This window comes from Phasianus colchicus, chromosome 7 (assembly GCF_987193195.1).
Source record: "Phasianus colchicus chromosome 7, bPhaCol1.hap1.1, whole genome shotgun sequence".
Classification (NCBI taxonomy): Eukaryota; Metazoa; Chordata; class Aves; order Galliformes; family Phasianidae; genus Phasianus; species Phasianus colchicus.
In genome coordinates, this window is record NC_143442.1 from 11763442 (window position 1) to 11780049 (window position 16608).

A 16608-nucleotide genomic window follows, 5' to 3' on the forward strand; every position below is an offset into this window, starting at 1 on the left:
ATTCAGTGCTACTGTGAATGCAGCAGACTATAAACCTGCTAACTCTGGAATTATACTCTGTGAATTGCTATATTTGTTGTTTTGCTCATCTCTAAGAGACAAAGCTGTATAACAAATGAGACTACAAAGAGAAAGCTAAAGCTTTAAAAACAAAATAAAAACACCTTAAGGTTTTATACAGAGCCATTTGTAATTATTTCTAGTAATCTGTAAGTCTCCATTTCTACTTTTTTTTTTTTTAATGAAAAAGACCTAAAGGACAACGATTCCTTTGCACAAGTAAACAGATGTTCAACTCTTCTCAATGTACGATTTTTTATTTTTTTTCAGCCTTATTAAGGATTCCCTTAAGCACAGCCATTCAGACGTGCTCTCAACAGTACAAAGCTCCATTGGGCTGCATTAAAATTCATCTCTACATATGAAAGAATTAATTACAAAAAATGATGACATTTCTTAGTTTCCTCATTCAAAGATGAGAGAAAAAGACTATTTTAAAAATAGAATCAAAGCAGTAAGTAAAAAAAAAATTAAGAAATACTTGGACTTCAGTACATCTCAGCACCAAACAAAATTTTCATTAAGCTATTTTAATGATGTCAAAAGGTTTAAAAAGTAATATTAATTATCACAACACTATTAAGAATGCACTGCCCTTATGAAAAGGGTTGTAGTACATCATAATATTATCTTCCACTAATCTTTTACAGAGCAATCATCATCAGATTTTTATTATGCAAGTGGTATTTAAGAGAATCTTTTACTTACCCTGCCCCGTTCAACTTGAGTTGTTAACATTACAACCATAGATGAGCCTTGTTCCCAAGTCATCTGCCAAAAATCAGGACAAGTGTTCGGCAATGGACCTTGACAGGCAATGTACTGGTTTATTATTGTGGAAGAAGGGATTTCCATCTAAAAGATAAAATGATTGTTTTAATTCTTGCATTTGCCATGAGAATGAATATCTGTCAGGCATTGGTGTTCAGTGACTAATACATTAAAAGAAGTATCACTACATGAAATATATTTATTTTAAGTTAGTCATTTAAAAGAGTATTTATCAACTGAAGTGTTTCACACGAAATTAATGCAAGGAACCATACACGTGTTTGGGAGAGTAAGTAAATTCACTGACAGTTAATGGTTGAAAATTAAAAGGTAAGAAAATGTCACTCTTTGACTTTCTGACACAATAGTTTTTAAACAGTGATTTTAGAATTTAACATCTGTGGTTTTTTTGGTGGTGGTGTTTTTGTGGGTTTTTTTGTTTGTTTTTGTTTTCTTACACAGAGGAAAGTGAAGTAGGAAGAGGAAAGTACTTTTTTGTTGCTACTGACAATAAGTAAATAAACAAATGTTAATACGCGCTTCTAGATCAGACTTTTCTGGTGTTGACCACTACTGCCACATTAGCAATCCATTATGAAGAACGTATTACTCCAATAGACAGCTACTTCTTCCGAGGGTTTTCTTGCATGTTTATTTTTATTTAGAAAGTATTTGCCACCAAGCATTAGTAAATAAGTAAACCTACAGTACATTTCTAACCATTTGATTACTGGTTTATTATTCTAGCCTGAGCTAGATTTACAGAAAATTTATTTTAAAGTCCTTCACTGAAAAGTTGAAAATTACTTTATGTCAGAAGCAATTTTTAGAAGCATTACTCACATTTATATAATTTGCATTGATGTAATCTTCATTACTTTTTAAAATAACCCGTGTAGCATCATCTGAAAAAAATTTAGAAAAACGTTACTTATTTACTAACTGCAGTAAAATACCTTTAGAACACAAACACACAAATACTTACAAGGCGAAATGTCTCTGTATCTATTTTTGGAAATGTTTTGAGGTAATCTGGCACAAGACATTGTCATTCCAGGCTTTTTCCTATACAGTTGCTGAAGACAAAAAAAAAAAAGAAAAAGAAGAAAGAAAAAAGAAAAAAGACAAGATCATAAGAGATGCAAAATACCTGTCAGTATGTGCCTTGAAATACTTTTTAGAACATAAATTATTGAACAAAGACAGCTTTAAGAAACATGGAAACATTTTTCAAAACACAGCGCTATGAATTATTCTATGGGATCATTTCACCACATCCATGCATTTCTTGACTCAAAGCTATACACTGAAGCCATTTATAGAACACTGTTTTGCCAAACTGTAATTACCCACTGGAGGAGCTTCCTGCCTAAACCTATGCAATGTAATATAAGAGGCATATATAATGCAAAATGGATTCCAGGTGTAAGAAGAACATGTTACCAAAAGCCTTATCAATATACATTGTAATACATAACTTTAGGTCTCTGGTAAGAAATTCATGCTGCAGTGTTTTATAAACTTAATTCTTCCTGCTTTTAGTCATATGACCTCATGTTTTGAAGAAGATGGAATATTATCAAAGCACAAGTTAGTGTTAAAGAAAAACTACAAGTATCAATGCCTTAGGAGACCACAGAAAGGGCACTGCTCTTTTCAAATATGTTAAAAAATTAACTATTCATGAAGACATGAATAGTTATGTAATCTATGTGTATCTTATTACACATAAGATTAGGGCTGTATTTTCCATTGCTAATTTTATATTTGCTCATTGAAATTGTCCATTAAATGTCAAAAGTTCAGCTGTCACAGCCTCTACACTGACTTTGGAAAGAATGAAGGTCTGAGTACGGAACAGGATTTTTGGTATGCATTTTTCAGTCTTCACCCCTATAGAAATATTATATAAGCATAAGTCCTGACAATCATAAAAAGATGCAAGTAATCAATAAAGATATAAAAACTGAAACAATTTTGAAGTGTATTTGGATCAGTTTTTCAATGCTGTAACTCTACTGTGTTTCTCTACAAGGCTCGATTTTTTAACTTTTTTTCTCTGAAAGTGTTAAATCAAATATTTTCCTAAAAGATGCTGGCTATACTGAAATTTGACTGACAATTTCTTTGTTTAAAATAATTACCTATCCCAAAAGACTTGGAACATGCACACAGCTAGCTTCAGGTAACGCTGTTGTATGTGATGAGTACTCACATCAAATTGAGCTAAAACTGTTCCAGTGATAAGCCCCTCTGCTAGCTGAATCATGGATTCTCTCAGAGCATTATCATCTTGATGGACACCATCAAGTGGAGATTTCTCAGGGATGTATTGGAAGTCAGGTTCGCTTTCCAGCTTCTCTTCCACAACATCATAGACAGCTGTAACAAATAAAGTTACGGAGGTTTTAGATAGATGTGTTTTAATAAAATTATAATACAATTAAAATTAGACCATTTAATTAAATCATCAAAATAGACACATTCCTCCTGTAGAAAAAATTGCATTTATTAACACAGTGATTTTAAGCCCCATTAGCACAGCCAAACAGGCTTTACTGACTACTACTACCCAGGACATAACTATTGTGGTTTAATTGTCATTTTAAGTAGAAGTGCTTCATTGACTGTTGAAATTTTGATCAAACCTCCTGTTACCTGCTACCTTATCTGGTGCATTCCTTAATCCCATATCCACACATTACACCTCTATAGTTATTACAGTTGTATTTATATTTTTTCAGTTTGACCAATTTATTCTTTTAGGCTAAATAGGGCAAGACATGTAGATCATTACCAGAAAAAATGGCACTGCTACATGCCATAATAACACCATCAACGCTATACACTTGCTTGGTCTATAAACAAATTGAAAAACAATATGAATCATCTACTGTACATAACAAACATACACTGTCATAAAGTTTCTCTTTAACCAAAATCACATGACCTTGGAGGAGAGATCTGGCAACTCCTCACCTCTACAACTTGAGTATTTTTATCCGGAATACAAAGATAACCAACATAAGAGGATACTGATTTAATAAGCTGGTAAACAAAACTAATGATTTGATCTGAAAAAGAAAGTAAACATACAAAAACTGCAAGAACCTGCATGCAGAACAGGAGCACACCTAACTGGGAAGCATTGATCAGTGAATACAGGAAAAATTGTTTAGAACGTTATATTATATACTCATCTAAGTTTAATTATTTTAATTGAGCATCATTGTTTTTCATTTTGCCTTTCTTGTGTAATTGTATTATAATTGGAATGCCAAGTAGAATTAAACCCAGTGACCACCTGCTGGCAGCACTCCAAGAGTGTATGTCATGAATATATTGCACAAGACTTTAGCAGTTTCTTCTATTAAGTCTCATCAAGCAGAAATCTAATCAGTTGTTCTGAATTGTTTTAAGAACATATGGAGGGATTTTGCATATATGGAACTCCAGAGACATTCAAACACTAGGTTACTGTTTTTTTGTGGTTTTGTTTTTCTTTTTTTTCCTCAAGGGAATAAGGGTTCTGAGGGTAGCCTCAGAAACTGCATTCAATATACATATAGTTTCTTCAACTTTTATTTTGTTTAACATCAGTGACAATTACAGTAGGATTTAAATCAGCTATACCTAGTTATGCACAGCTCCTCAGAGCATGGGATCAATTAAAATTTGTACAGTAGATTGTGTTGCTGCAGATCATTGACAAGGGAAATTAGTTTTTGCTAAGAGAGAAGCATTCTATCTTAGGACACAAAATGAAGATTAGCAAAATAAGACAAGATGCCTTTTTTGTTTGCTTTTTGCTTTATGTACAAATCACTCACCATTGGGTCGAACGAGGAGCACAAGTTCCCCTGAGTGCCTCTCACAGCTAGCTTTAATAAACATAACAACTTGATCATGGGTATGTTCTGCTATATCCCTGCCATTGATCAGTACAACCTGGTCTCCTTCATTCAATCGAGGGACACAAAGATCAGCCTGCAATGTTAAAAAAAAAATGTGTGTAAAGTGAGCTGTTTCTAAGTTACCACCTTAAAATAGCAACTTTATCTATATTCATCTAACTTGAATCCTACAGCCGAGTTGCTATGGTTGCTACATTGTATTCAGAAAACAAATCGGAGTGTTGCCCAATACATGAGATGGTGTCATTCATTCAAACACTCTGATTTGTCACTGGGAAGAAACTGTCATTTTAACATATCTTCAGTAGCTGTTACTCTGCTCCTCCCATTAAAGTAGAAGGCTTAGTTGAGCTTCCCTTTCTAAATTTCATATAGACAACCAAAAAAGCAGGATCTTCTTATCTTAGAAAGGAAGAGAGTAAATTGTCCAAATCAATTTCATAGGCTTAAATGCTCCAGTTATGAAATACTACCGTTGTAATGACAAAACTAAGGCAATGACCAAAGACAATGCACAAGTTTAAATAATCCCAGAAAGATGAACAAACTAATAAAAATAATAATAATAATACCACCACAGTTTTACCATGAAATGTAAGAACATATTTTTTAAATGTCAGCAAAGATATGGTCTGCTTTACTCAAAAAGGTATAAGCCAGAGCTGGTTTCAATCAGCTGAATACCAGGTCAGTATTTCTGGCAATCAACTGACAGAACATTGTGCCTACTTTGAAGGACACTACTGATTGTCACCAAACACCAGTAACAACAGTCAGACCTGACGAATGATTCATGATGCCCAATTTTAAGCTAAGTCTTGGTTTTATTCAGCTCTGTCACTGTAATAGGAAGTGTTTGTGTTTTAGTTATTTTTAACACAGAAGTCCACATGTCATTTCTATGGAGTTATATTAATGCCTATACTAAAAATCAGCAAGTGTAGGCATTTTTAGGATGACAGCTCAAGAAGCAATGCATACTGAACATCTGCAGATCCAATTTGCTGGCAGCAAAATAAGCAATTTTTCTGAGGATTAAAGACATTTTATTTTATTTATTAAATATGTTACACAGACCTAAGAAATAACTACCAGTTTTGAGCTTGTACTTCAAAAACAGACGTAACAACTAGTTGGAATTTCGGTAACTTACGGGTGTTCCTGGAGCTACCCTGGACACTATTACTGGCATCTTCTGATCATATCCACCCTTTAAAAACAAATTAAACTTTGTTATAAATCATTAAAGAAATCAGAAAATGAACTTAAGAAACATAAAACAAAAATAGGTGACTGTACCTTTACATTGAAGCCAAACCTTCCATTTTCATCTGGTTTCATTCTGATCATAACAAGATTGTCATGGGGAACACCACCATTGGGCTAGAAAAAGCAAACAACATATATATCTATTACTATGTTCTGTGCTCAAAGTTAGCATAGTCTTTGATGATATTGTATAGAATAATTTTTCCTATTTTTCATAAAGTAATTGCTATTAGACACTTGAGAAAACATCAAATAACACAAATATCTTGCTTGAGTTTTGCATAGAAAGAAAAAAGAATTAGACATCTGAAATCTTGGACACAAATTATGAGTCTGTTCTGTCAAAGCAAACTCAAATAAGAAATCATACTAAAACAGGCAAACAGGCTTCAAACAGTCCTAAGACAAACAAATTACTGAGTGGAAATAATTTAAATTCATTTTACTTAAGACTGCAGAGAAAAGCCTGCAGTAAAAATGTGATATATTATTACAAAAAAGTGAGAGGAAAATTGAGGTGTTTTTTTTCCCCTCCTAACAATAGCAATATGATGGTAGTAAGCAGGAATAAGTTCAGAAACAAAACCTTGGTTCTATATCCCCTGTCCTGTTTCCTCCATGGTGCAGTGTTAGTTTTGTCAAGCTCTGACAACTTGAGTAGGGTTTTTTGGTTATTTTATCAGAAAAACTTTGTCATGGGATCCACTAATATACTGGGGATACTACTTGTGTAACCTGGCAAAATCAAATTATTGTCATTGAAATGATTCCTTGTTCCACATTACTGTTTATTTCACAAGCTGAATACCACCCAGTATTTTTAATAATATTTCACATCCAAACCATAATGACACTGGTTTGGACTAGATGATCTTGTAGGTCCTTTCCAACCTTGTGATTCTATGATTCGATGACATAAGCTTCATTGACATTTAACAGTATTGACTGCACAAAGTGTATGATTCATACTCAGGAAGGAGAAAAATCATCAATTTATTAAAGGAAAGCAAGTATTCCTAAATGGCATGAAAGTTCAAAACAACAACAACCAAAAAACCGATTTGGTTTCACACATCTTGTGCTTTTGGTTAAAGTAAAACCACCCCACACCTTCTCCTAACACATTCATAACATTGAAAAGATACAAATTTGGGGAAGGAGAGGAAAGTAACAGCTAAGATATGTTGATGAGAAGGTTATTGTTCATTCTGTACAAGAACCAAGGTGTGGCAAGATCTGTGCCATTCCATTCCTCAGAAGGAAAAAGAACAATTACTCCCCACTTTAACAAGCAATTTTGTGGAGCATTTTATAATGAAAAATCAGAGAGAACACTACATATCATCATTAAATTGTCTAATTGAAGAGACTCCTGACCACACCTGCTTGAAAACACGTCTGCATATTCTCAGACTGGATGCTTAAGGACTGCTGGTAGAAGAAAAAGCCGTCATTTCCATACCTGTCCTGCTAATGTATGGGCTCTCCCTATTAAAATAGGCAAAGGAAATCTGACAGCTTAATGAAGTCAAAATGGTGAGGTTTATCCTTGAAACATTTGAGATAGAGCAACAGAAGGGATTTCAGTGGTACAAGAACCTGAGGTGCATTCTGGTCAGAACAAAAACCGCACACTCTAAATCCTACATTTCTAATTTCACAAAATACAAGAGTCGTGCCATGTTCCTCCTTCTCTAGGACCCAAAATAAGAAAGCAGCCATCAGACTAAATTATATCTTCAATTACAACAGTGTGCTGCCTTAAGAAAAGCAGCAGGAATGTAACTTGTTGGACCTTAGCAAACAATCACAGTGACAAGGCACATGGAAAAAGCAATCTCATTCTGCAAAACCAACACAGCTGTGGGAGAACTGAACGGTGTTCCAAAAAAACACTACTGAAAGTTATTTTTGTCAATTTGGTACAGATAACTGAATACAAGATGACTTGATGAGTAGTAGTTTTTCAAAACACAACTTCACCATGACTCAGGTCAGTGTGAAAAAGAGATGAACTTGTTAGAAACTATTTCATGATTTAATTAAAGCAAACTTTTCATGACATTCCAAAAATGCTCATAACTTTTAAGTTTCACTTCTGTGTGTTTTATTAAAACTCTATGAAATTAAGTATGGATTTTATGGGAATCTTAACTTTTATAACAAGGCCTGAAAGAACATCCTAGGCTTGGAGTTCACAATACAATATAAAACTAACTAAAGGCATTTCTAAAATATCAATTTTGAGAGCTGGCATAATTGCACTTAAGGTTGGTGAAACTGTTTATGAAGTATTTATTACATCTGAATGCTAAACAGTTTTCCCATACTGCAAAATGTTTCTTGTCCCATATCAGTATAAAACCAAAAGCCACTTGTAAACTTCTGTTAGGACAAAAAAAATTTTTTTTTTAAATCACAGAAATGGTTAAGACAGACAATAATCAACTGATCATTTTAATCATCTAACACATGCCCAAGAAAAAAAGATTTGTGTACATCTTCACATCCCTTGCCCTTAGTGCCTTGGTAATGTATTCCTTTCTTGTAAATGCTGATCAGAAATACTACTACAGATTCAGAAATCCTCTCCTAACAGAACTACTCTAGAAGCTGGTAGGAAGTTTTAGTGTCAGCTTTCTGATAAAAGCTAGATGAAACAATTTTTCAAACTAGCAGTAGCTCAGTTCAGCGTCTTCTTTAAAACTGACAGTAAGTGACTTTCCAAATAAATCAAATAATAGAAGCATATACAAGTGGAGAAAATTTGAGCATTATAATAAAGATTAAAACGTTTTGCACACCCATCTCAATGTAGTCATTTGGTGACAAAAGACAAAGGACCACTCCAGCAGGTGAAAAATGGTAGCAGCTAGCAAAGAGATGGTACGTAAAATGGGGGTTGGAACTTCCAACCTAAACCATTCTTCACCTCTATGAAATGCTGCAACGTAATGCACAAATGTGGCACATCCCTGAAATCAGAATCAAGCTTACAAGGTGTAGAATCAATCAGACAAAAAGCAGAATAATTAAACTGGATCTAAAAAACTTACTGTGGACTTTTCAGGAGATGCAGGAAGGACATCAAATGTTTCATTGATGTGGTTATCCAGTTCTTGCTGTGAGTGTGAATGATGAATTTGGTTCCAACTGTTCTTTTTAAATTGTTTGGGTGGTAATGCAGGAGGCTGCCCATCTATAGGAGTTTCTTGAGATCTAAACACCAAAATACAGAAAGTACGAAGTGGAACAATTATTAGATACTGACAGTGCTTTAAGGATTCCAAGTAAACAAAACAAACTGCTTGGAGAAACTATGAGCTGGAGACCTGAAAAAACATATATATGTTTTTAGAATAAAAAAAATTTACTGCTGTAGTAGAATAGATTGGAAGTGTAGGTTTAGCAGCGTTAGTAATTTTTTTCTTGAAAAGCAACTGTAAGCAAGTGAACCAGTAAGTTTCACTTTTACGTGGCTGTTGTGTTGTTTTTTGTTTTTTTTTTTTAAACCTGAGGTCCTAGCACCTTTTCTGTTTACAAACAATAAAATTCACCACATTTATGCTGTACACTCCAGCCAAAAAATACGTATCTAAAATACATAAGACAAAGTATTTTCCCCAATAAGAATTTCCCCCCCCCCACACAAATTAATGACTGAAATTTACATCTTAAAAACAGACAACAGCATTAGAATGAAGTGCTCCCACGATAGTTTTCAGCTGTCCATGTAAAAATACACGTAACAATTTAAAACAATTCAATTGTCCATCCACAGTTCTTTGAAAAGCTGACTAGAAACAACAGTGTTAAGTTTTTCCCTTTAAAATTACATATACACACAGATATTTCATGGGATATCTGGTTTTATTCTTTTCTTGAACACATGCATTTTTCAGTTGAGTTTTAACACCATTACTGAAGATGAAATGGCAGAAACTTCTATTTCTGTTTAGCTCTGCAAGCACTGTACTGTAGATTAACAAAGAAGTCCTGTGTTTACATGCAATATGGATAATTTCCTTTATTAGTCCCTTTGAAGTAAAAGCTTAACTGTATAATTTGTATTACGTAAATTTATGATTCATCTTTCATTACATGGCACTGTACGTTTTTAGAGGCTCAAAAGGGCAGTTAGCACAGAGCTCCCATTAACCTTGTCTGAATGCCAGTTTCTAACTGCCAACACGGATACTGCCTTCCTCCCCATGAACCACATTAAAAGATATTATTAAGTAATTTCACTACTTATGACAACAGCTCACTGATACTAGTGGCAAATCCAAAAACCTCAAGGAATGAAGTTACAGGTTACAGCTAAACCTACGAGAACGCTACCACCAAAAGTGGGTGCTGCTCTTCTTCCATCTGCTCCTTCTGCCCCCTTCCCTGAATTGCTCCAGTGCTCCTCCCTCAGCCAACCCAGCTTACCAAAGAAGCAGAAACAGTGACTTTTTGGACAAGCCTGGGTAGCTTGCTGCTGGTTCAACAAGGTGACTAATCTCCAGGTGGAGGGAAGGAATGACACTCCTGCAGGCCAGACATAGGACAGCGTTCCTTCCTTATCAGCAAGCTGTAGCACTGACTCATACCTGAGAGCCCTGTCCAGTGAGGAGTGCTACCTTAGTTTCTACTGGGCTTGCTGCAGTAAATTGGTAGCAGAGGGAGACTCATTAGAAGAGAGTACAGCATTTCAAGTTGCTGCAAGTAGTAAAACCTAAGGCAGTAATGCATGAAATTCCATGCTTCAGAATGCAAGCACTATAAAAAAATACATTCATTTTCCATTTCATTTGTTAAAAATTTAGGCTGTTTTTTAGAAAACAAAAATACTGATAGGGTTCTTTTGGAAACAAATCCTAATATTGTGTTAGATGTTTTTGCTTAACCTCAACTTTTAGAAAATAAATGTATTTTGCAACACAACAATCTTGGGGAATTGACTAAAAAGTTGCTTTTTTTCCCCTCAGAATAAGTAGCTTTTCTAAAGATTGTTTATTGGAAAGAGAAAAATATGATTGTCAACATCTGCAAAATGAATTTTTCAAGGCTACTATAAATTATTTAGACATTCACTTGCAAAGGTCACCCAGAGCTTTTCACTGCCCATGTGTTTATACATTCAGGTCCGGGCGGCACAGGTTATTCATCCTTTTCAAGACAAGGGCAACACAGTTACATATCTGCCTGAAAACAATTACTCCTGAGAGTTCTAAACGGAATGAAAGAGAAAAACCTTTGTGAAGACACAAAAGCGTCCAGATAAAAGTAAAAGATAGAATCCTATGTTTGACTAGATGCCTGTACGTGTGTCAGCAAACACAAAAAAATTCCCAAAGAAAATACAAACTTATAGAAAAGATTTGAAAAAGTTACTCAGATGAGCATTTCAGTAGGAGCAAGACAAGCGCTGTAATGTATTAGCATAATGAATTGTGAGAACTAACAATCAAGCCTTGGGCAAAAACTTCATTGCTTTGTATTTGCCCAGTCAGCTTTGAATCTCCTTATGAATGCTCAGACAATGGCCATGAAAGCAGCCTGCTTGGCAGGCAAAGGAGCTCTCTGTTACTGCATTCATGCATTTACATAATAATACGATAACCCATAAAACCTCACACTGACAACCTCTGTGTATTTTTGTTACAGATATCCGGTCTGACCTTTCAATATATTAAGCAAACATTTCGTACTTATACCCATAAGGTTATTAAACTATATATCATGTGCCTTGCGAAGTTAAGGTTATAATTAACCCTGTGTCCTGTGAGCAGAAAAATCTCAGTTGAGCTCCGAACAACACATGCAGTTGAAGACAAAAAGCAGAATTAACGACTGGATTATCTAAGCAAAAGTCTCCTAATACTCCTGGAGCTCTGATTTCTTTTGCTATATTGACTCCAAATTTCATGAGTCAAAATAGCACCTCTTTCTTTCTTTTGTATACAAATTTGATATACCAATTCCCAACAACTTAGCAGATGGACTGCTTGAACTTTCTAACTCAGAAGGGCCAAAATGTTTCAGTAGTCGATTTTTGGACGTTGAAACAATATCATTTTTAATTATATGGTTAATATACATTTCATTACTCTACTACTTTTATTCATAAATATAAAAGCTTTACTCAACACCATCACCTGAAACTTCCAGAAGACTCTTTGAAGATTCGTATTTTGACAGTCAATATCCTTATTCTAAAAAACACCTCATGCTAAGTAATTACAGTGGGAGATTCAATTCCACTTTTGAACTTTTGAATAGAAAAAGCAATACTTTTTTCTATTGGGGAATAAAAAAGTGCAAACCATGAAAAAGAACACCCGTAGCTGCATAACTAATTTGCAAAAACACTTCCTCTCTTTTTAAGGCTCATTTCTATGGTGACTCGCACAAGTAGTCAGGTATTAATTTAATAAAACCAAAGGACATTCAGGAACATATTCTAGAACTTAATTTAGAATAAAGGCATATGAATAAAGGAGCATTTTGGAATATTGCTTATTTTCCTGTGTAACTCTATCACTCAAGATTTTCTCTTAACTAACTTGACTGTCTTAGAAGGGAATGGACATGACAGCATGGATTCAGTCAGCCAAATTCAAGCATGAAACAGGATTTACAAGTGTTCCAATTTTTGAGACTCCCTCGTCACACAAACAGGTTTCAAAATCCCACCAAGAAAGGGAAAATTTCTGTTATTAGAAAAAATATTTTAGCCTACAGCAAACAAATGATAGTCAAAGTCGTAATCATTGCATCTTTTTAAAAAGTCTCATTTTACAAAACCTTAATAAAATTTTTATTCTACCCCCTACCCAAAGTTCTGCCAAGCTTTGAAAAGGAAGGTATGGTCCACTGACGGTTCTAAAAGCCCTGAATACATTCCCAGATTCTTTTTTACTGAGATATACCAGTTTTCTTTTGGGCATGCATTGATTTGTACTTCTCAAATGATTTTAAAACAATCTGCAAAATATACTCTCTTACAGAGATTCTACAAAATTAGAAAGATAAACTTAGAATTATATGCATATATATGTGTAAGACACAGCAGCAGTGTTCATATGGCCTACGGCACACAGCTCTTTTCCCCAGTTCATCTCTCCTTCCTAGTTTTTTCTGAGTATTTCAAACCTTTGAGCAACTTTTCTTTGTTTGCTTGAAAAATATTATTTCCCACAAGATTCCTTTCCTTCAAGTGTCTTTTTTTGTTTGTTTGTTTTTTGTGGGTTTTTTTTTTTTAAAGGAACAAAAACTTTTCTTTGTAACCTGGTATAATAATTAATTTAGTTTATAGTCAGTTAGATGACAACTTTTCCATCAAGAAAAGCTGCTGCATGAAAAAGGAAGATCTAAATTACACTTCTGAATTTAACATACAACTCTTCATTTTGATAATTACTAAATGGTGCATATTCAGCTTACCAGGAAAAAACAGACAACAGTGCAATCTTAAAAACAAACAGATATTCTGTAGCAATAGGCAATATAACATCATAAATTACATACAATGTAGGAAAGTACACTGAGACCTTCAGAAGACTGGGGTGCTAAGGTGGCATTCTGGCTAACTTGCAGAGCTCAGACTTCTACTCCTTGACAAAACAAGATTTCCAAACTCATGAGAATTCAAAACTTGTATCATAGAACAACATACTTCAGGTTCTACCAAAACCAACTTTTGCATCCACATCCAAACACTGATGGCCACATTACAGCAAGGCAGAAGTATGGCCAGGGGAAAGGTACAACAACCCTGCATCAGGAATATGTCAGATAGAGGTCTGCACCTCCTGTATCATTTCATTTTTAACATGGCTTACACCAGCAGTCTCTAACAGCAGGCGCCTTTTTATCAGATTTTCTGTCACTCCCCGAACCCAAACATCTACAACTAAATTCTTTATGGCAAAGACCCATGGCAATCAATAGAACTTACGGTGATGATTCCAGTATTATGCTGTTAGCCTGGGTGGAAGATGGAGATCTGTGGTTCACAAACACTTCACTTGGTGAAGTGTGAACTACATGGTCCACTAAATGTCCAACCGAGGAGGGTCGTAACCGAGCTCCTTCTTGAGTGAAGGCGGAATTGCGACTAAAAGGGGAAACATAGTAGTGCAATGTGAAAATAATTTAATTATTAACCTACACTTCTTACATCAATACAAAAGAATAAGTTAGGGGAATCTAGAATAACACTTTTTCTTCTCGGTGTGAGCATATATGTTCATATACATAATTCTATGAAATAACTTCACGTTTCAAAGAAAAAACACCAAAACATTTATGTTGTCAGTTAAAATAATATGCTTCATAACTTTCTTGTTGAAAGTGTTCAGAAATTATTTCCATAAATTCTACTAAATGTCTTGGAAAGATAACGCTTTCAATGAATAGGCTACAAGAAGGACAGTCCATTCAGTGAGAGTTCATTAAGTTCTTTCAAGAGGAACATTTCATCACTCACACTTGCTACTAGAAAGAAGCATTATATTTTTATATACATGTATATATGGTTATTTTCCAAAAGAAATACGGATTTTTTCCTGAACACAAGCCAGAAAGCTCTAACATGTGAGAAGTGAGCTTTGAAAGGAATAAAAGAAAAGGGGAAAAACTGATGGAAATAGATCCGCAAGTATATCTGATCAAGTCATTTCCCCAAAAACTTTACAAACCAATTACTTCTAGAATATAGTACAGATTTCATTATTTTTTTTCCTTAGCCCAATGAATAATTTGGTTTTAACTAAGCTTGATAAAGCTCAAGCTCTTTAAGTAGCATGCTATCCTTTACACTTTCTATAGGTTGAGTGAAAAGTACTTCAAATTCACCCCACAGACATTTTCTCATGTAGTGTTAAATGTTCCAAAGAACTATTCAGCGCATAATTTTGTGAAGTTCTTTTGATCTCCATAAAGCATTATTCCTCTCATTACATAAATGTATTCCTCACTTCAGAGGAAGACAGTCACTTCCAGGGAGAGACATGATGCTACTCACTGATTTGGGGTTCCAGGTGGAGACCGTGATGGTAGGCTTTGGGTTTCTAACCTATCGTCAGACAGTGAGTTCCTACTCACTACTTCCCAGTCCATCCCACTCATTAATTTCCGTGCCAAGGGTTTACTGGGGGATCTTGGAAGAAAAAAGAAAAATGATCGATCAGAAATTATAAGAGGTGAGAACAAGATCATATAAATTTCCCCACAATGAAACTTTGGATATTCAATCACAGGTAACCAAAACTATATGGAAGAAAGGAAATGTAATAATACAAAACTATATTTAGATATGCAGTGCTTTATTTTCCTCAATATTGTTTTCACTTTGTCTACTTTGTACAAGAACATTAGTGAAATAGTCATACAATACTGCTGGCTAGGAGGGAGGCAGGCAAGGTGTTAAAACTTTACCAGTCAATTCCAGTGCCTCAAAGAGAATCTGATACAAACAGAATATTTACTGAAAGATATGAACATGAGAAGTGGAAAAGCTCTAAGTAACAAAACTGTCCATTCATCTCAGAAAAATAAAATAGTGGAAGTATCTGTCCAAAACCAAAAACCTCCCAATGACCATAAAGAACAGAAAGCAAGGCAATCATCACCACAGTAACAATAAAGCAGATATAATCATCCTCTTTCAAGTTGTTTCTGTGCAACTTTTAGGCTCTGTTTGGTTATGTACTAGAAACATCCTTCAGGTTAAAGGTTGTTCTCCCCAGAGTTTCTTAGAAGAAAGCAAACCTTTTCTTCTCATTCTCTGATCATACCAGAATACACACTTTCCCCTCTTCTGCTACTCCTTACATTTCCTGAGTACAGATGAGAGCAGACATGCAACACTTCATGAAATAGAACATCTCCCTTTTATATCAAGCACTGCCAAATGAATCATCCAAGAACTGTGGCTGCCTTTTTCTTAGTGGCATCACATTTGATGGTTTAGTGATCCTGTACCTAAACATACCTGAATTCTTCAGCCAACACCAAAAATTCTTTTAAGCAATCCACAAATAGATGTCCTTGCATTTACTTCTACTGCTCTGATGCAACTCAGTTTCTCAATTATTACCCAAATCCCTTTTATTCAAAATATACCTCAATTTCACAAGTCTTTCATGTTGTGATCATTTCATTCACCTTTATATATTTATATCACCACATTTTCCTCTACTCTCCAACTCAGCATAATAAGGTGAAAACATATTCTTAGATCAGCATTATGCCCTCCATCATTTCTTTCCCTCACTCCTTACACCCGTATCAAAAAATAACTTCTGCCTTTCTTGTCCTCTGGATGATAGTAACTGTTCCTCTTTATCTTCATCTTCGCATTATCACCTTTCAGATTTACTGAAAGTGCAAGTCCAGAAAGAAGGAACCTTGAGAAAATAAGGAACTACTGACACACAAAATTACATCTTACTGGAAACAAGAACTTCAGTTATGATTACATTTTTACTTCTCATAGAACTTAAGGTGTTGGCCTGCATTGAATTTAAGTAGACTATCCTCAGAATTACCAAGAGTCTAAACCCAAAAGCTACCAAATATGTTGAATAATCTAGCTTCACACACA

At 34.7% G+C, this 16608-nt stretch overlaps 1 protein-coding gene across 7 annotated transcripts in view; it reads right to left on the minus strand.

Moving 5' to 3' along the window:
* The window catches only part of PTPN4 (protein tyrosine phosphatase non-receptor type 4), a 95346-nt gene that overhangs the window by 7612 nt on the left and 71126 nt on the right, over positions 1–16608 (minus strand). For all 7 annotated transcript variants that reach the window (XR_004166546.2, XM_031590605.2, XM_090143704.1 and 4 more), the window contains 10 exons: positions 15028–15162; positions 13960–14118; positions 9071–9233; positions 6045–6128; positions 5899–5955; positions 4662–4818; positions 3047–3213; positions 1817–1907; positions 1675–1736; positions 769–915 (listed from right to left, as the gene is read on the minus strand). Coding sequence is in view for 6 of the 7 variants with exons in the window: in XM_031590605.2 (XP_031446465.1) it covers positions 769–915; positions 1675–1736; positions 1817–1907; positions 3047–3213; positions 4662–4818; positions 5899–5955; positions 6045–6128; positions 9071–9233; positions 13960–14118; positions 15028–15162 (1222 nt within the window). In the remaining variant the exon portion in view is untranslated. The remainder of the gene's footprint in view (positions 1–768; positions 916–1674; positions 1737–1816; positions 1908–3046; positions 3214–4661; positions 4819–5898; positions 5956–6044; positions 6129–9070; positions 9234–13959; positions 14119–15027; positions 15163–16608) is intronic.